The sequence below is a fragment of the Triticum urartu genome, chromosome 7A (genome assembly GCF_056163025.1).
Source record: "Triticum urartu cultivar PI428250 chromosome 7A, HENAU_Tu73, whole genome shotgun sequence".
In the NCBI taxonomy this organism is placed as follows: Eukaryota; Viridiplantae; Streptophyta; class Magnoliopsida; order Poales; family Poaceae; genus Triticum; species Triticum urartu.
Genome location: NC_141879.1, coordinates 56,136,507 through 56,157,076, shown reverse-complemented (window position 1 = coordinate 56,157,076; position 20,570 = coordinate 56,136,507). Strand labels below are relative to the sequence as shown.

The 20,570-nt window shown below is 47.1% G+C and overlaps 1 protein-coding gene across 1 annotated transcript; it reads right to left on the bottom strand.

Moving 5' to 3' along the window:
• Positions 1 to 14,985: 14,985 nt before the first annotated feature.
• CLP2 (CLP protease proteolytic subunit 2) lies at positions 14,986 to 18,671 on the bottom strand. The gene is made up of 9 exons (XM_048686879.2): positions 18,448 to 18,671; positions 18,300 to 18,346; positions 18,131 to 18,203; positions 17,522 to 17,642; positions 17,310 to 17,447; positions 16,123 to 16,239; positions 15,963 to 16,031; positions 15,754 to 15,849; positions 14,986 to 15,459 (listed from the first exon to the last, which is right to left on the bottom strand). Exons 1-9 carry the CDS (start codon positions 18,654 to 18,656, stop codon positions 15,304 to 15,306), a joined length of 1,026 nt encoding a protein of 341 aa, XP_048542836.1. The 5' UTR covers positions 18,657 to 18,671; the 3' UTR covers positions 14,986 to 15,303.
• Positions 18,672 to 20,570: the final 1,899 nt, after the last annotated feature.

The window sequence follows — 20,570 nt, the reverse complement described above, 5'->3', positions numbered from 1 at the left end:
TGTGAAGATTGGACTTCTTGTAGCTTGTGAACTTCTTGCCAAGGGGCAAAGGTATGTTATGTTGCATGTATCCATTTAGTTATTTGTTGATATACTTGTGAAGAACTAGTTGGCATCAGCCACTTCTACTGACCCTTTGGGCTCATATATCGAGTGTTTTGCAATATGTATCTGTATATACATACAGGGATGAAAACTTGAAGCATGTCGTGATGTTAATCTAAGAGCATCTACAGTCGGACTTTGCAAATTCGGTCCCTCAAACGCACGCGGACGCGAGAGTGATCGGTCATGCCTCAGATTAGTCCTTTGCAACCGCCTCTCTCATATTTCACCCCCTAGATCCATCCAAAGCATGCAAAAGAAATCTTACGTGCTACATACTATGTACTACCCTAGCTACTCTTCGCCATCGGAGATGTCCACGACGACGGTGTCGGGCGTCGGCTGGATGAGCGGGTAGGAGGGCTCCGGCGCCCACATTTTCCTCCTCCTCCGGATCCACTGCATGGGGAGGTAGCCCCATGGCAATCCGGGCTTCGTGCCTAGCCCAGATATGCTCAAAGAGCTCGAGCCAGCGCTCCGGCGTCAGAAATGGCTCGCTCCTCACCCGGCGGTGTGGGGGCATGGATACTAGGCGGACGGGTGGAGTGGAAACTGGCGGCGGCGGACAGGAGGAGGAATATGTGGATGAATGGTAGGGTTTCAGTGCCACCGGTCGACTTAAATAGCCGAGCTAGGCACTACGCGGCCTGCAGGAGCTATGCCATGCGGCGCCACCGGTCCGACATAGGAGACGAGCTTTGGACCGTTGGGTTTCAGGGTGTTTCAGGCTGGGACCCCTTCGTCAGTCCAACATGGCGGGGCGTGCCTGGGAGGCCCCATATCCGCCCCGTATTTGGGCTGGATATGAGCGGTGCCGGTCAGCCCGGCGTTTGAGGCTCGTTTGAGGCGTCCGTCTGGGTCAAAAAATCATGACTAGTCAGTGAACGGGCGGCCCGCGCGGACGTTTGAGTAGGGTTTGGGGCACCCAGCTGTAGATGCTCTAAGTAAAGAGGGGGGAAGAGTCATGATATATGTTTTTATAGAAACACGATATAGACGTAGACGCTCATACCACTCATGCACACTGGCCGCTATGAGCACATGCACGCATACCTAGTCGTATTAGCACCTCCAAGAGAATGAGCCGATGGATTTGAGATTGACCTCGTAATTGATGGGCACGTCATACCACTCAAATATTAGCGCCCAAGAGCTTGAAATAAATTCAGAAAATATGAAAGCATAAGTGTTAAGTTTAGGAGTTTACCCCGGGTGGTCTTGTTCCACCACGAGAAACCTAACCTTCTAGGGTAGGCTTAGTTTGCGGCATGATACCTTTTTCAATCGTGCATGTTATTATCCTATCTGGGGATGCCTATGTCAGATTCTAGGATCTTGGTGAGTGGTTATGATCCGCTAGTGGGACAAGTAGCGTCCTGTGCGGAACCTTGATGCGGACGGTTCACTTCAAAAGGAAGTAAAACCATCCTTATTAGCTCTAACCTGCTAGCCTTCCCATGTATATGATGGGGATGTACATCCAGCCAGAGGGCGTGCATGGCTCCTTTGAAAAGGAGCTAGCTAGGTTCTTCTGGCAGGCGGCCGATAGGCGCCCTAAATACCATATGGTTAAGTGGGCTGATATCTGCTTGCCTAGGGATCGGGTTAGCCTCGGCATCATGGCCTCTCGACACATGAACGTCTCCCTCATGTTGTGTTTGTTGGGGAACGTAGTAGAAATTCAAAATTTTCTACGCATCACCAAGATCAATCTATGGAGTAATCTAGCAACGAGGGGAAGGAGAGTGCATCTACATACCATTGTAGATCGCTAAGCGGAAGCGTTCAAGTGAACGGGGTTGATGGAGTTGTACTCGTCGTGATCCAAATCACCGATGATCCTAGTGCCGAACGGACGGCACCTCCGTGTTCCTCACACGTACAGCCCGGTGACGTCTCCTACGCCTTGATCCAGCAAGGGGAGAAGGAGAGGTTGGGGAAGACTTCATCCAGCAGCAGCATGACGGCGTGGTGGTGGTGGAGGAGCGCGGGACTCCAGTAGGGCTTCGCCAAGCACTACGAGAGACGAGGAGGAAGAGAGGTAGGGCTGCGCCAAGAGGGAGAGGATCTCGTGTGTCTTGCAGCCTCCAATACCTCAAGTATATATAGGGGAAGGGGAGGGGCTGCGCCCCCACCTAGGGTTCCCTCCCTAGGGGTGGCGGCAGCCCCCAGATCCCATCTGGGTGGCGGCCACAAGGGGGAGAGGGGGAGGCGCACCTGGGGTGGGCCTTAGGGCCCATCTGCCCTAGGGTTTGCCCCCCTCCCCTCTTGGAGGCGCCTTGGGCCTTGGTGGGAGGCGCCCCAGCACACCTAGGGGCTGGTCCCTTCCCACTATTGGCCCATGTAGGCCTCCGGGGCTGGTGGCCCCACCTGGTGGACCCCCGGATCCCTCCGGTGGTCCCGGTACACTACCGGTGATGCCCGGAACACTTCCGGTGCCCAAAACCATACTTCCTATATATCAATCTTTACCTCCGGACCATTCCGGAACTCCTCGTGACGTCCGGGATCTCATCCGGGACTCTGAACAACATTCGGTAACCGCGTATACACTTTCCCTATAACCCTAGCGTCATCGAACCTTAAGTGCGTAGACCCTACGGGTTCGGGAAACATGTAGACATGACCGAGACAACTCTTCGGTCAATAACCAACAACGGGATCTGGATACCCATGTTGGCTCCCACATGCTCCACGATGATCTCATCGGATGAACCACGATGTCAAGGACTTAATCAACACCGTATACAATTCCCTTTGTCTAGCGGTACGATACTTGCCCGAGATTCAATCGTTGGTATCCCGATACCTTGTTCAATCTCGTTACCGGCAAGTCTCTTTACTCGTTCCGTAACACATCATCCTGTGATCAACTCCTTGATCACATTGTGCACATTATGATGATGTCCTACCGAGTGGGCCCAGAGATACCTCTCCGTTTACACGGAGTGACAAATCACAGTCTCGATTCGTGCCAACCCAACAGACACTTTCGGAGATACCTGTAGTGTACCTTTATAGCCACCCAGTTGTTGGGGAACGTAGCATAAATTCAAAATTTTCCTACGTGTCACCAAGATCTATTTATGGAGTCATCTAGCAACGAGGGAGGAGTGGATCTACATACCCTTGTAGATCGCGCGCGGAAGCGTTCAAGAGAACGGGGTTGATGGAGTCGTACTCGTCGTGATCCAAATCACCGATGATCCTAGCGCCGAACGGACGGCACCTCCGCGTTCAACACACGTACGGAGCAGCGACGTCTCCTCCTTCTTGATCCAGCAAGGGGGGAGGAGAGGTTGATGGAGATCCAACAGCACGACGGCGTGGTGGTGGAAGTAGCGGGATTCCAACAGGGCTTCGCCAAGCGCTGCGGGAGGAGGGAGATGTGTCATGGGAGGGAGAGGGAGGCGCCAGGGCTTAGGTATGGTTGTCCTCCCTTCCCCCCACTATATATAGGGCCAAGGGAGAGGGGGAGGGCGCAGCCTTGCCCCTTCCTCCAAGGAAGGGTGCGGCCAAGGGGGGGAGGAGTCCATCCTCCCCAAGGCACCTAGGAGGTGCCTTCCCCTTTTAGGACTCTTCCTTTCCCTCATCTCTTGGTGCATGGGCCTCTTGGGGCTGGTGCCCTTGGCCCATATAGGCCAAGGCGCACCCCCTACAGCCCATGTGGCCCCCGGGGTAGGTGGCCCCACCCGGTGGACCCCCGGGACCCTTCCGGTGGTCCCGGTACAATACCGGTGACCCCAAAACTTGTCCCGATGGCCGAAATAGCACTTCCTATATATAATTCTTTACCTCCGAACCATTCCGGAACTCCTCGTGATGTCCGGGATCTCATCCGGGACTCCGAACAACTTTCGGGTTACCGCATACTAATATCTCTATAACCCTAGCGTCACCGAACCTTAAGTGTGTAGACCCTACGGGTTCGGGAGACATGCAGACATGACCGAGATGACTCTCTGGTCAATAACCAACAGCGGGATCTGGATACCCATGTTGGCTCCCACATGTTCCACGATGATATCATCGGATGAACCACGATGTCAAGGACTTAATCAATCCCGTATACAATTCCCTTTGTCTATCGGTACGACACTTGCCCGAGATTCGATCGTCGGTATCCCGATACCTTGTTCAATCTCGTTACCGGCAAGTCTCTTTACTCGTTCCGTAACACATCATCCCGTGATCAACTCCTTAATCACATTGTGCACATTATGATGATGTCCTACCGAGTGGGCCCAGAGATACCTCTCCGTTTACACGGAGTGACAAATCCCAGTCTCGATTCGTGCCAACCCAACAGACACTTTCGGAGATACCCGTAGTGTACCTCTATAGCCACCCAGTTACGTTGTGACGTTTGGCACACCCAAAGCACTCCTATGGTATCCGGGAGTTGCACAATCTCATGGTCTAAGGAAATGATACTTGACATTAGAAAAGCTTTAGCATACGAACTACACGATCTTGTGCTATGCTTAGGATTGGGTCTTGTCCATCACATCATTCTCCTAATGATGTGATCCCGTTATCAATGGCATCCAATGTCCATGGTCAGGAAACCATAACCATCTATTGATCAACGAGCTAGTCAACTAGAGGCTTACTAGGGACATGGTGTTGTCTATGTATCCACACATGTATCTGAGTTTCCTATCAATACAATTCTAGCATGGATAATAAACGATTATCATGAACAAGGAAATATAATAATAACCAATTTATTATTGCCTCTAGGGCATATTTCCAACAGTCTCCCACTTGCACTAGAGTCAATAATCCAGTTCACATCGCTATGTGACTAACACTCAAGGTCACATCCCCATGTGACTAAGACCCAAAGAGTTTACTAGAGTCAATAATCTAGTTCACATTACCATGTGATTAACACTCGATGAGTTCTGGGTTTGATCATGTTATGCTTGTGAGAGATGTTATAGTCAACGGGTCTGAATCTTTCAGATCCGTATGTACTTCGCAAATTTCTTATGTCATCTTGTAGATGCAGCTACCACGCTCTATTTGGAGCTCTTCCAAATAACTGTTCTACTATACGAATCCAGTTTACTACCCGAATAATCTGGATTAGTGTCAAAGTTTGCATCGGCGTAACCCTTTACGACGAACTCTTTTATCACCTCCATAATCGAGAAAATTCCTTAGTCCACTAGTTACTAAGGATAACTTTGACCGCTGTCCTGTGATCCATTCTTGGATCACTCTTGTACCCCTTGACTGACTCATGGCAAGGCACACTTCAGGTGCGGTACACAGCATAGCATACTGTAGAGCCTACGTCTTAAGCATAGGGGACGACCTTCGTCCTTTCTCTCTATTCTGCCGTGGTCAGGTTTCGAGTCTTACTCAATGTTCACACCTTATAACACAGCCAAGAACTCCTTCTTTGCCGATCCATTTTGAACTCCTTCAAAATCTTGTCACGGTATGTATTCATTTGAAAGTACTATTAAGCATTTTGATCTATCCTTATAGATCTTAATGCTTAATACTCAAGCAGCCTAATCCAGGTTTTCCATTGAAAAACACTTTTCAAATAACCCTATATGCTTTCCAGAAATTCTACGTCATTTCTGATCAACAATATGTCAACAACATATACTCATCAGAAATTCTATAGTGCTCCCACTCACTTCTTTGAAAATACAAGTTTCTCATAAACTTTGTATACACCCAAAAACTTTGATCATCTCATCAAAGCATACATTCCAACTCCGAGATGCTTACCCCAGTCCTTAGAAGGATTGCTGGAGCTTTGCATACTTGTTAGCATCTTTCAGGATTGACAAAACCTTCCGGTTGTATCACATACAACCTTTCCTCAAGAAAATCGTCGAGGAAACAATGTTTTTGACATACTATCTGCAAGATTTCATAAATAATGCAGTAATCGCTAATATAATTCCAACAGACTCTTAGCATCGCTACGAGTGAGAAAGTCTCATCGTAGTCAACTCCTTGAACTTGTCGGAAAACATCTTAACAACAAGTCGAGCTTTCTTAATGGTGATACTTACCATCATTGTCCGTCTTCCTTTTAAAATCCATATGTACCTAACAGCCTTACGACCATCAAGTAGTTCTTCCAAAGTCTACACTTTGTTTTCATATATGGATCCTCTCTCGGATTATATGGCCTCGAGCCATTTTGGAATCCAGGCCCACCATCGCTTCTCCATAGCTTGTAGGTTCATTGTTGTCTAGCAACATGACTTCCAAGACAGGATTACATACCATTCTAAAGTAGTACGCATCCTTGTCATCCCACGAGGTTTGGTAGTGACTTGATCTGAAGTTTCATGATCACTATCATAAGCTTCCACTTCAATTGGTGTAGGTGCCGCAAGAACAACTCCCTGTGCCCTGCCACACACTAGTTGAAGAGACGGTTCAATAACCTCATCAAGTCTCCACCATCCTCCCACTCAATTCTTTCGAGAGAAACTTTTCCTTGGGAAAGGACCCGATTCTAGAAACAATCCCTTATTGCTTTCGGATCTGAGACAGGAGGTACACCCAACTGTTTTGGGTGTCCTATGAAGATGCATTTATCCGCTTTGGGTTCGAGCTTGTCAGCCTAAAACTTTTCACATAAGCGTCGCAGCCCCAAACCTTTTAACAAATGACAGCTTAGGTTTCTCTAAACCATAGTTCATACGGTGTCATCTCATCGGAATTACGTGGTGCCCTATTTAAAGTGAATGTGGTTGTCTCTAATGCCTAACCCATAAACTATCGTGGTAATTCGATAAGAGACATCATGGTATGCATCATATCCAATAGGGTGCAGTTATGATGTTCGGACACACCATCATACTATGGTGTTTCAGGCTGTATTAGTTGTGAAATAATTTCCACAATGTCTTAATTCTGTGCCAAACTCGTAATTCAGATATTCATCTCTATGATCATATCATAGATATTTTATCCTCTTGTCACGACGATCTCTCACCTTCACCTTGAAATTACTTGAACCTTTCAATAATTCAGACTCGTGATTCATCAAGTAAATATACTCAACATCTACTCAAATCATCTGTGAAGTAAGAACATAACGATATCCACTACACGCCTCAGCACTCATTGGACTGTACACATCAAAATGTATTACTTCCAACAAGTTGCTTTCTAGTTCCATTTTACTGAAAATGAGGCTTTCAGTCATCTTGCCCATGTGGTATGATTTGCATGTCTCAAGTGATTCAAAATCAAGTGAGTCCAAACGGTCCATTCGCATGGAGTTTCTTCATGCATATACACCAATAGACATGGTTCGCATGTCTCAAACTTTTCAAAATGAGTGAGCCCAAAGATCCATCAACATGGAGCTTCTTCATGCGTTTTATACCGATATGACTTACGTGGCAGTGCCACAAGTAGGTGGTACTATCATTACTATCTTATATCTTTTGGCATGAACATGTGTATTACTACGATCGAGATTCAATAAACCATTCATTTTAGGTGCAAGACCATTGAAGGTATTATTCAAATAAACAGAGTAACCATTATTCTCCTTAAATGAATAACCGTAATGCGATAGACATAATTCAATCATGTCTATGCTCAATGCAAACACCAATCTCGATGGTAGAGGGAGCGTGCGATGCTTGATCACATCAAGCTTGGGAAAAACTTCCAACACATATCGCCAGCTCACCTTTAGCTAGTCTCCGTTTACTCCGCAGCCTTTTATTTCGAGTTTACTAACACTTAGCAACCGAAACGGTATCTAATACCATGGTGCTACTAGGAGTACTAGTAAAGTACACATTAACACAATGTATATCCAATATACTTCTATCGACCTTGCCAGCCTTCTCATCTACCAAGTATCTAGGGTAATTCTGCTCCAGTGGCTGTTCCCCTTATTACAGAAGCACTTAGTCTCGGGTTTGGGTTCAACCTTGGGTTTCTTCACTAGAGCAGCAGCTGATTTGCCGTTTCATGAAGTATCCCTTCTTGCCCTTGCCCTTCTTGAAACTAGTGGTTTCACCAACCATCAACAATTGATGCTCCTTCTTGATTTCTACTTTTGTGGTGTCAAACATCGTGAATATCTCAAGGATCATCATATATGTCCCTGATATATTATAGTTCATCACGAAGCTCTAGCAGCTTGGTGGTAATGAGTTCGGAGAAACATCACTATCTCATCTGGAAGATCAACTCCCACTCGATTCAAATGATTGTTGTACTCAGACAATCTGAGCACAAGCTCAACAATTGAGCTTTTCTCCCTTAGTTTGCAGGCTAAGAAAATCGTCGGAGGTCTTATACCTCTTGACGTGGGCACGAGCCTGAAATCCCAATTTCAGCCCTCGAAACATCTCATATGTTTCGCGACGTTTCAAAACGTCTTTGGTGCCTCAACTCTAAACCGTTTAACTGAACTATCACGTAGTTATCAAAATGTGTATGTCAGATGTTCGCAACATCCACAGACGACGTTCGAGGTTCAGCACACTGAGTGGTGCATTAAGGACATAAGCCTTCTATGAAGCAATGAGGACAATCCTCAGTTTATGGACCTAGTCCGCATAATTGCTACTATCAACTTTCAACTAAATTTTCTCTAGGAACATATCTAAACAGTAGAACTGCAGCGCGAGCCACGACATAATTTGCGAAGACCTTTTGACTATGTTCAGGATAATTAAGTTCATCTTATGAACTCCCACTCAGATAGACATCCCTCTAGTCATCTAAATGATTACATGATCCGAGTCAACTAGGCCGTGTCCGATCATCACGTGAGACGGACTAGTCATCATCGGTGAACATCTTCATGTTGATCGTATCTACCATACGACTCATGCTCGACCTTTTGGTCTCTTGTGTTCCAAGGCCATGTCTGTACATGCTAGGCTCGTCAAGTCAACCTAAGTGTTTCGCGTGTGTAAATCTGTCTTACACCCGTTGTATGTGAACGTTAGAATCTATCACACCCGATCATCACGTGGTGCTTCGAAACGACGAACTTTCGCAACGGTGCACAGTTAGGGGGAACAGTTTCTTGAAATTTTAATGAGGGATCATCTTATTTACTACCGCCGTTCTAAGAAAATAAGATGCAAAAAGCATGATAAACATCACATGCAATCAAATAATAGTGACATGATATGGCCAATATCATATAGCTCCTTTGATCTCCATCTTGGGGCTCCATGATCATCTTGTCACCGACATGACACCATGATCTCCATCATCATGATCTCCATCATCGTGTCTCCATGAAGTTGCTCACCAACTATTACTTCTACTACTATGGCTAACACGTTTAGCAATAAAGTAAAGTAATTTACATGGCGTTTCTCAATGACACGCAGGTCATACAAAAAATAAAGACAACTCCTATGGCTCCTGCCGGTTGTCATACTCATCGACATGCAAGTCGTGATTCCTATTACAAGAACATGATCTCATACATCACATATATATCATTCATCACATCCTTTGGCCATATCACATCACAAAACACTTGCTGCAAAAACAAGTTAGACGTCCTCTAATTGTTGTTGCAAGTTTTTACGTGGCTGCTATAGGTTGCTAGCAAGAACGTTTCTTACCTACGCCAAAACCACAACGTGAATTGCCAATTTCTATTTACCCTTCATAAGGACCCTATTCATCGAATCCGATCCGACTAAAGTGGGAGAGACAGACACCCGCCAGCCACCTTATGCAAATAGTGCATGTCAGTCGGTGGAACCGGTCTCACGTAAGCGTACGTGTAAGGTTGGTCCGGGCCGCTTCATCCCATGATGCCGCCGAATCAAGATAAGACTAGTAACGGCAAGATAATTGACAATATCGACGCCCACAACTACTTTGTGTTCTACTCATGCATAGTAACTACGCATAGACCTAGCTCATGATGCCATTGTTGGGGAACGTAGCAGAAATTCAAAATTTTCTACGCATCACCAAGATCAATCTATGGAGTAATCTAGCAACGAGGGGAAGGAGAGTGCATCTACATACCCTTGTAGATCGCTAAGTGGAAGCGTTCAAGTGAATGGGGTTGATGGAGTCGTACTCGTCGTGATCCAAATCACCGATGATCCTAGTGCCGAACGGACGGCACCTCCGTGTTCCTCACACGTACAGCCCAGTGACGTCTCCTATGCCTTGATCCAGCAAGGGGAGAAGGAGAGGTTGGGGAAGACTCCATCCAGCAGCAGCACGACGGCGTGGTGGTGGTGGAGGAGCGCGGGACTCCAGCAGGGCTTCGCCAAGCACTACGAGAGACGAGGAGGAAGAGAGGTAGGGCTGCGCCAAGAGGGAGAGGATCTCGTGTGTCTTGCAGCCTCCAATACCTCAAGTATATATAGGGGAAGGGGAGGGGCTGCGCCCCCACCTAGGGTTCCCTCCCTAGGGGTGGCGGCAGCCCCCAGATCCCATCTGGGTGGCGGCCACAAGGGGGAGAGGGGGAGGCGCACCTGGGGTGGGCCTTAGGGCCCATCTGCCCTAGGGTTTGCCACCCTCCCCTCTTGGAGGCGCCTTGGGCCTTGGTGGGAAGCGCCCCAGCCCACCTAGGGGCTGGTCCCTTCCCACTATTGGCCCATGTAGGCTTCCGGGGCTGGTGGCCCCACCTGGTGGACCCCCGGGACCCCTCCGGTGGTCCCGGTACACTACCGGTGATGCCCGGAACACTTCCGGTGGCCAAAACCATACTTCCTATATATCAATCTTTACCTCCGGATCATTCCGGAACTCCTCGTGACGTCTGGGATCTCATCCGGAACTCCGAACAACATTCGGTAACCGCGTACATACTTTCCCTATAACCCTAGCGTCATCGAACCTTAAGTGTGTAGACCCTACGGGTTCGGGAAACATGTAGACATGACCGAGACAACTCTCCGGTCAATAACCAACAGCGGGATCTGGATACCCATATTGGCTCCCACATGCTCCACGATGATCTCATCGGATGAACCACGATGTCAAGGACTTAATCAATCCCGTATACAATTCGCTTTGTCTAGCGGTATGATACTTGCCCGAGATTCGATCGTCGGTATCCCGATACCTTGTTCAATCTCGTTACCGGCAAGTCTCTTTACTCGTTACGTAACACATCATCCCGTGATCAACTCCTTGATCACATTGTGCACATTATGATGATGTCCTACCTAGTGGGCCCAGAGATACCTCTCCGTTTACACGGAGTGACAAATCCCAGTCTCGATTCGTGCCAACCCAACAGACACTTTCGGAGATACCTGTAGTGTACCTTTATAGCCACACAGTTACGTTGTGACGTTTGGCACACCCAAAGCACTCCTACGGTATCCGGGAGTTGCACAATCTCATGGTCTAAGGAAATGATACTTGACATTAGAAAAGCTTTAGCATACGAACTACATGATCTTGTGCTAGGCTTAGGATTGGGTCTTGTCCATCACATCATTCTCCTAATGATGTGATCCCGTTATCAACGACATCCAATGTCCATGGTTAGGAAACCATAACCATCTATTGATCAACGAGCTAGTCAACTAGAGGCTTACTAGGGACATGGTGTTGTCTATGTATCCACACATGTATCTGAGTTTCCTGTCAATACAATTCTAGCATGGATAATAAACGATTATCATGAACAAGGAAATATAATAATAACCAATTTATTATTGCCTCTAGGGCATATTTCCAACAGTGTTGGGTCTGGCGGATCATGCAATGCGATGGGGGTCTTTGGCTTCAGTTGGTTGAGGCAAAATATTTGCAGGGATAGCCTCTCTTGGCGTGTTCTCGCTCGGCTGGGTCTCAATTCTGGAGATCTATCCAGGCGATTAAGGATGAGATCCCTGGGTGCTACCATCTCAATTGGCAATGGAAATGGCACGCGGTTCTAGATTGACCCCTCGCTGGATGGGGAGCCGCTTCGTGTTCTATTTCCTAGACTGTTTGCTATCTGCGAGGACTCACATCTGGTGGTCTCCGCGGCCGATTTGGATGAGCAGTGGAACATCGCGTTCCATCATTCATTTGGGCCGGAGGAGGTGCGATAATGGGCGAGTTTGTGGGAAGTAGTCCCTCGAGAGCTATCCTAGTCTCCTGACACCATTTCCTGGAGACTCTCTCCTCCGGGAGAATTCTCCGTTAGCTCTGCATACCGGGCGCTCTGCCGCCAGCCGGTCATACAGTGGTTATCCCCATTGTGAAGGCGTCGATGCTCCTCGGGATCTAGATTCTCATTTGGCAGCTTTTGCGTGATCGCTTACCCTCTCAAACAGAGGTTCTTAAGCGACACGGTCCGGGCGATGGCCTATGCCCTCTGTGTAATGTCCCGGAGACGAGAACCCACATTATGTTTTCTTGCACCGCGGCACAGGCTCTCTGGAGCTTTGTCCGGTAGGCCCTCGGGCCGGATTGGGAGGCCTGGGACCTTGCAGAGTTCCTGCAATCCAGGGCCACCCAGGTGGGCCGCAAGCGTTGCCTGTTCTGGCTTATCTTTGCGGCAATGGCATGGACCCTCTGGACGACTCGCAATAAAATGGTGATTGAGCGAGTCTTCCCGTGGCAAACTTCTGACTCGTTCTTCAAATTTCTTGCCTTCTTGCAGCATTGGCATCCGCTCGCTAGGCAGCGGAACCGTGACTGACTTGGGCTTCTCATGGACACTCTCCTAGCTTCCGCGTGGCGGCTTTCCGCCCGTATGACGGCTTCTTAGTTTGCCACCCGGTGGCTTCTTATGTTTCGTCTTTCTTTCTTGTGCGTGATTGTGTTGTGGCCTCAGCCGTCTTATTTGCTATCATGATCGGTACTTAGCTGTATGGATGTTTTGCTTTATCTATAAAGCGGGACGAAAGTCTAATTCGAGAGAGAGAGAGAGATGTTGTTGATATTTTTATGCAAACGATCCTTGGGCTAAATTCAACATTCGGTACCATAGAGAGCACTTGCTCCTTGTAGCGCCATGACAGATGACAAATGTATCAGAAGTTTTTCTTGCAGAAAAAATAAAGAGGTCCATGATTTTTTTGCATGTAATCGGTCTCGGCTCTTGCTGGCCGTGACCTCTTCCGGCCGGCTGAACTTTGACTCCGGCCGTTCGTGGGCGAGCTAGCTAGGTACTCCTTCCGTCCGGAAATATTTGTCCTATAAATAGATAAAATTGATGTATCTATAACTAAAATAAGTCTAGATATAACCATTTTGAGGACAAGTATTTCCCGACGGAGGGAGTAGTAGAAGATGATGAAGACGCGGAATGCATGCGAGGATGGACCGAAGTTGCCATTTGAGTATTTTTAAATGTTTATTATATCGGCCGAATACCACTCCGTGCGGTCGTCTGTGCGAGACCGCCGGCGGCGACGCATGTCGTATGTCGCGCCGACAGCGCCAGCCATCCCGCGGGGCGTGCGTGCGTGCTCGGCTGGGCTCAGCCAGGGAGCCGCGTCGTCCTTTCGGCGGTTGGGGCCAGCTGGCGGGGCGACCGAATCTTTGTCGTGCGCGATCAACAACTGCCATGCCAGGGCATGGCATATTGGCATGGCAACCACGCACCGGCCCGCCCGATCGCCTGCGTGCGTGGCGTGACCAGACGTTATCAAAGTCAGGGGACGGACGGCATATGTGCTGTCGCTTCCGTCGACGATCCGGCGATCCTCCCCCTGCGCCGCAGGCCCAGAGCAGCCGCGTGCCGCGCGGCGGGCGACCACCGGCCCTGCCGCGCCGCTCCGCCAGAGCGAGCAAGGCCTCCACCGATCGCCCGCGCGCCACCCCTGCCAGCAGCTGCGCGCGCGCACGCACGCGCCTGGTAGGTACTGGTACTGCATGCTCATCATATGACCGATCGACGCTCTCCTCCGTGCGTGGCCCATGCCATGCCATGCTCGTCGGGTGCCATCCGTCTACCCCTCTCTGGGAATTTGCTGCCGCGACTGGCACACGCCTCGCGCACGCCCACGCCAGTGACCCGTCGACCCGTGCATGGACGACGGATCACCGGCCCGACGCACAGTGTCTGCCGCGCGACCGCCTGCGCTCCAGGCTGAGCCAGGGAAGCTCCCAGGCCCCGGCCGGGTCGTACGTACGTACCGTGGGAACAGCGCGGGAGCTCGGCGTCCCGCTTCTTTTCCTGCATAGACATGCTACGCCGTACGCTTCATGTGATGTTGGGGGGGATGGTACGTGGCCGGTTGACCTTTTCGGTGCCAAATAATAATAGCGTGCGTGCTCGCAGTCACAGACACGTCCGTCGATCCATCCATGATTGATCGCCGAGACTGGCGGCACGGTGTTTCTCACCCGCACCGCGCCCTTCCGTGACATGCCAATCATGCATGATTGCAATTGCATGTTTCCTTCTATACGTACATCTATCTGAGCTTGCACCGGGAACCAACTAACCGATCTTCACCTACCAATCATCACCATCATCAGATCATCATCATCATCGACTTATTCTACGCGTCGAACCGTATGGTGGCCTGTCTCCAGGGCCGCCGGCTGAGAGCTTGCAGCTCCGGTTGCCCTGCCTTGCCTGCCGCCCCAATGGCCCAATGATAGCCCTCCAAGCGGTTGATCAAACGTGGGCACCTGATAGATAGACAGTACAATCATTTCAATCATTGGAGCGAGCGATTCCACAGCTAAGGCTTCGGCGATTCGCTCCTCATGTCCACGCTCGCTACCACTCCTCAATTATCCAGCGACAGCTGCCTTCTACCACTACTATAATCTGCATATATGGTGAGAGTATCAGTTGGCAGTTAGCATGTTGCAGGCAGGCCACAACTAGCACCCTCCCTGAAAGATCAAAAAACAAGGCTTCAGACAGCCCGCTGCAACCTTCCTGAGGAGAAGATAAGGAAAAGAAAGACGGCAACCAACTATCAGAAATTCCCGCAAAAAAATAAAAAATAAATATCAGACAGCATCTTGCGGACCACTGACTCAACATGAACATTAATGTGGCGCAAAATCATCAACTATGCACGGTGTTTCTCGGTGTGCATGAAAAAACGACGAATATCACCACCGCCTATCACCTCTTCCTGCTATCGCGCTGTCTTAAAAGTCTGGGGAAACCGGAGACAACAAACTAAATCTCGTACATCCGCATGAACCATGAAAGGAAGCGTCGAGATTTCGAAGCAGGACTAGACGTGGAAAAACTGTGGCAGTCTACGGCTAACTCTGGTGTGCTGACATCTAAGATTAGCCGAGTCCCAGATTCCGCAGCTCCTTCTTCTGACCGGTGGTCGAGCCGCCCTCTTTCTTGATCCGGGAAGGCCTGACGATACGGTCAATGATCCCGTACTCGAGGGCTCCTTCTGCGTCGAAGCGCTTCGACCTGGATAGGTCCTCATGAACCTGCCAAAGTAATTAAATATACTTGAGATGAGAGGAATGCAGCTAGGATTATACTTTCAGAGATCAACCTTGCTGAATCATGAGAATGGTGGGCTTATAGGGAAAGTGGAAATATGGCATTTCACATCATATTATTTTTGTTAGTATGATAGATGAGAAAACTAGAACAAATCAAAGGCTTCGTAGGTGTAGTGGAAGTAAGCAGGAACACTAAAAGGCGTTTCTCTGAAAGGTAACTGTAACAGCAGGTGATGAGGGACAGAGTGGCAGGAACATGCAACAGAAAATGCTGACCTTTTCAACAGAATGACCCGTGTGCTCTGCTAGCTTGCCATAAAGATAGTTCTTGATCCGATTAAGTTCGTTTGATTCATTTTCTATATCATCAGCCTGTAGGAAAACGGAAGTGTGCGATAAGGCACTTCAGCAGTAACAACAATGACTGTACACCGTAAGGATTTTTAACAACAAACTGATCGGTAAGCTTCTGCTAAAGCCCAGACCTGGCCTCGAGCTGCTCCAGCAGGTGACTGAAGTGAAACACGGCAAAGAGGCATACCAGTACGCGAACCCTACATAGTGTAAAATAGCAGTAGAATAAGCGTTATAGTGGGCAGAAAAAAGAACAACTTCAAGAAGAAGTTGGTATTTAAGTGCTAATACCTTTTGACCAGCTGCAAGAATGAATCCTGCCAAGTTGAATGCAAAGCCCAAGCAATGAGTACCAATTGGACTCTTTAGGCTTAGCATGGTATCATATAACGCCATGCATGGTGTAAGCTGCAATATTAATAGACAACACACAATTTACAAAGGCTCTCCTAGGCAAACTTGGGTTAGCGAAGAGTATTTCTTGGCCGAGACGCTTCTGTAGCTCTGTACCCATTTCAGAACATCGAAACAAACATATATTCACAAGCCAAAAGGTACACTGAAAGATGGATTACAAAGTATCCATGTTGCATTTATCAATGGGACTCACTAGTCAATAAAATGGTGCATGCTGGCACCAATTTATAATGAACTTAAATTCCTAGTGAGCTTTCCAACCAATTAGAACTACTACATTTGGAATATTTGTTATATTGACATTGCTTAATTTTGTCTCCAAGATTATAACAATAGAGATTCTCTATTTTCAGAATGAGCATTTCAGTTTCATAGTGATACTAGTTTTTGCAATAGTTTCTCCCATAAGAGTAGGACAGCATACCCAACTAAGAACAAAATACTAAAGTTCAGACTATCCCTCACAAAACTAGAGTAGCATTGGCAGCCCGTCAGAGCCACTCAGTTCATCCTAGTTTGATCTTTTCAAGATAAACTATGGGGACATCCAAGTTTTATGTTATCAACGGTACTCGGTATCATTAAAATGGTGCATGCCCACACCGATCTATAGTGAACTTCAGTTTCCAGTGAACTTTCCAAACAATTAGAGCTGCTACAATTGGAATAATGTTATACTGTGATCACTTAATTTTGCCTCCAAGGTTATTACAATAGAATAAATCCTCTCTTTCCAGAATGAGTATTTCCATTTCATAGCTATACAAGTTTTGCACTGGTTTTGTCCCACAAGAGTAGGACAGCATATACAACTCAGCACAAGATACTCAAGTTCAGCCAATCGCTCACTTACTAAACTACAGAATAGCATTGGCAGCCCCTTAGATCCAATCAGCTCAACCCAGTTTTTCTTTTTCAAGATATAAACTACGGGGACATCAACTTGGTTTCGAATTCTTTAGAAGGTCAACCTACAGGACACAAGAACATGACCCCAAAAAAAGTGACATAAAAGAAGGCCAACCAACAAGAACAAAAGGGTAGTGTTCCTGAGTTCTTACATCTCCTCCTGGACCATTGATGTATAGAAGAATCTTCTTTGTGTCATCAACACTGTCAAGGTACAGCATGCTTGCTAGTACTTGGTTACTGAATTCTTCATCAATAGTGTCCCCAATGAAGATAATCCGCTCACGATACTGTATACAGCAAATACAAATTAGGCACTGGTGCAACGGAATTAGTCATTTTATTAGGTATTGCAAGGTCTTACTAAAGCATTCCATATGTCAAGCCACTGCCAGGTTCCTTCACCAGGTGTTCTGTAAGGTACCCGTGGTGTGCCGACAGGCATCATTGAAATACGTGCCCTGGTAGCCCTCTTGTTTGACAACCTAATATGTGTAAATATGAGTAGACCATGATATTAAGGGGAACAAATGTTTCCAGCAAACCACACAAAAAATTACTGATACAATTGGCTACCATGAATGTCAACAAATCTGCGGACCTAGCTAGAACAATAACAGATGAAGCATCTCGTTGATACTTGACTGATACAAGCTCTCATCTTGGTTTGTGCACAAAACAATTTTGTTGATGAAATGAACATATTCTGCACATTCCACATCCATCGAAAAGCTATATAGAGATCACTAATGTACGGAGCCATTCGACGCAACCATCAGAACTCAAAATCATCCGTCTATTAGTACGCAGACAGCGATAATTACATGAACAAGCACAGCAGGCAAAACTAGTCAACCACCACCAGAAATGGGGACTGAACAAACACCTGACGAATGTGCAGCACCACACACATATTATCAACACAACGAGCAAAACAGAGGCTACGCATATGGATGGGCGCGCGCGCACGTACCCCAGGGAGACCCTCCGGTTGACGGCGGTGTAGAACCGGGCGTTGACATTCGGGCACGACGACTCGGACGAGCCTGCTCAGCAATCCAGCCACCAAAACCGAAATCAGCCACCAGAACAACGAACCCCAGAGTAAAATTGGAACGATTTGGTTCGGTTTTCGTGCTCACCGAGCCTGGTCTGGGCCTTCAACCCGACGAAGACCTTGGTGCCCACGCTGCGAAAGGGGAAACAGAGACAGAGGCGAGAGGATTGGGGAGAGTCAGCCAGGGCTTCAGGAGTGGGGCGTGCGAGGGGGAGACGGGGCAGGAGGCAGACCTGAGAGAGGACGGCGAGCTGGCGACGGCGCGGGGGTGGAAGCAGGAGGAGTTGGCGGGCGCCGTCCGGCACAGCGCCATTGGAGCAGGGCTGCGGAGTGGCTCGGGAGTGAACAGTGGCGGAACGGATAACGGAGGGAGGAAGAGGGTGGATGTGCGCCAAGATTCGTGCGCCTCCTGATCGAACACATCTTTTACATCTCCTGGCATCTGACAGCATCTCCACGCCTTCCCAGAAATAATTGAATTCCTTAAGGACAAGCTTGTGTCATAGTTGCTCTAAGGACAAACTAGGTTAACGCTAACTTTTTGTAAAAGCTGTTACATGACTACCTCTCCCCCCCCCCCTACTTCTCATAAGGTAATATGATGATTCGAGCATTTGCTGTTATCAATTGGCCAAACCAGTGTCGAGCCCGCTACCAGTCGTGGCATTTGACCCGCCTGCCTCACTATACCATCTCTCTTGTGTATATATCTCATTCCTCTTGTCGTGGGAGGTGGCCTCAAGCAAATAGATAAGACTGAAGGAAGGTGGAGATGGCGAATAGTGACATGTTGTGTATTGGCAGGTGATGAGTAGTAACCAAGAGGTTGAAATTGGATTTAAATGTGTATTCTCTGTCCTAATTGCTTCAAGTGAGCTTCCGTTTTGATCTGAAATTGCTTTTTCTATGCCCCGTCAGTGTATTGAGAATGCCTGGGGGATATGCTATATGAAGTTGGCTACTGTCTAGTGTTGTTACCTATCCCTACCATAGCCTTTCTTTGCTTCGGTTAGAGCAAACAACCAATTCATGAGGCAAGGGAGCATACATTTGGCTGTTATGATTGGTTCTCACGAAAAAGTATTAAACTTGAAAAACTAAACACTCAACAATAGCTCAAGAACCCAACATTATTAAGCTGCATGATAAGACTCCTATCTACATCAAAGAAACTCTCGAAGCTCAAATTGTTATTTGCATTATATAGGCAGAAAATTAGTGGTTGTATCATGGAAAGTGAATATCTCATCTGGTTTTTCATGTAAATGTGTTTCGCTGACGGTATCTAGTAGTTCTAAATGATAATGCAGTATTAACTTTTCATAGTGAGATTAGGAAGTGTGTTAGTTTGTATCCCATAACACCAAGTAATATGTTTGTGAAATAGTCTCTCTTTTTAAGTTCCTTTTTTAGACTTAAATTAAATAACAAATCAGTAAAGCATGAAAGCATCTTCTACATGTTATGTTTTTGTTCTCATTAATTGGCATTTGATGGAATTGACGCAGGACTCGGGCATTTGGTATGACCTGACCTTTGTGTCTCCAATACATGAAAATAGTGTAGTTCATGTTCATTCCTTTATGGTGTTCTTCTTTTTTGAGTGGATGCCTTTATGGTGTTCTGATATATGGGAATTGGAGACTTTTTGAGAAAACGATAGTAGTTGCTGAAATTGCTTTGTATGGGAGGAAAAACAACTATTCATGTTTGGCGTGGACTGATAATGAAGTATTATTTTTTTGTATTGTGAAATAATTAATGTTTTATAGGCATTATGTCTTGAATTGTATTCGTTATGGGTGTAGTGATCTACTAATCTAGACCAGGAAAATAATTGGTCCATGATAAAGGGAATGTATGATAAGTTTAACAAGGAGAAGTTGCTGGTCTTTGTGAAATACTATTTGATATTTATGTTTTAGAAGCAACTATAATGAAGACTAGTTGGCTGATTCGTATGTCTTTTCGTGATAAAATTAAGGAGTTACACCGGTAGTATGTCCATGTGTTCTATAATTCAGGAGAAAGTTTCTGTTGAATCTTTTGAGTTTTGAAGTCTATTGAAAATTACTAGAGATATTAGTCTGACTAATAACAAAGCGCAAACTGAAGTACACTTCATTCTCCTTGCCTCTGCAGAAACGCTAGAGAATGTCTAAACTCTAAAGGAAGTGGTGAAACAATTGCTGAAGTGGTTCTGAGAAGGTAATTACGTTTGTGCTCAGTGATAGATTAAACTAGAAATTAGTTTTCACTAATTAATACGGAATGAAAAGAAAACATCTATCCTGGCCTAGGTTGAAGATTGGTGCTGAATCATGTACATATCTAGCAAATGTTTGGAGAACTTGTT

Bases quoted from the DNA above. Each gene is read 5' to 3' on its own strand.
- CLP2 (XM_048686879.2), bottom strand. From the start codon at position 18,656: ATGCCAGGAGATGTAAAAGATGTGTTCGATCAGGAGGCGCACGAATCT. The intron at 18,204-18,299 runs GTGAGCACGAAA...ATTGCTGAGCAG, and splicing joins GAAGGCCCAGACCAGGCTCG to GCTCGTCCGAGTCGTCGTGC. The intron at 16,240-17,309 runs GTAAGAACTCAG...TTAATATTGCAG, and splicing joins TCAATGGTCCAGGAGGAGAT to CTTACACCATGCATGGCGTT.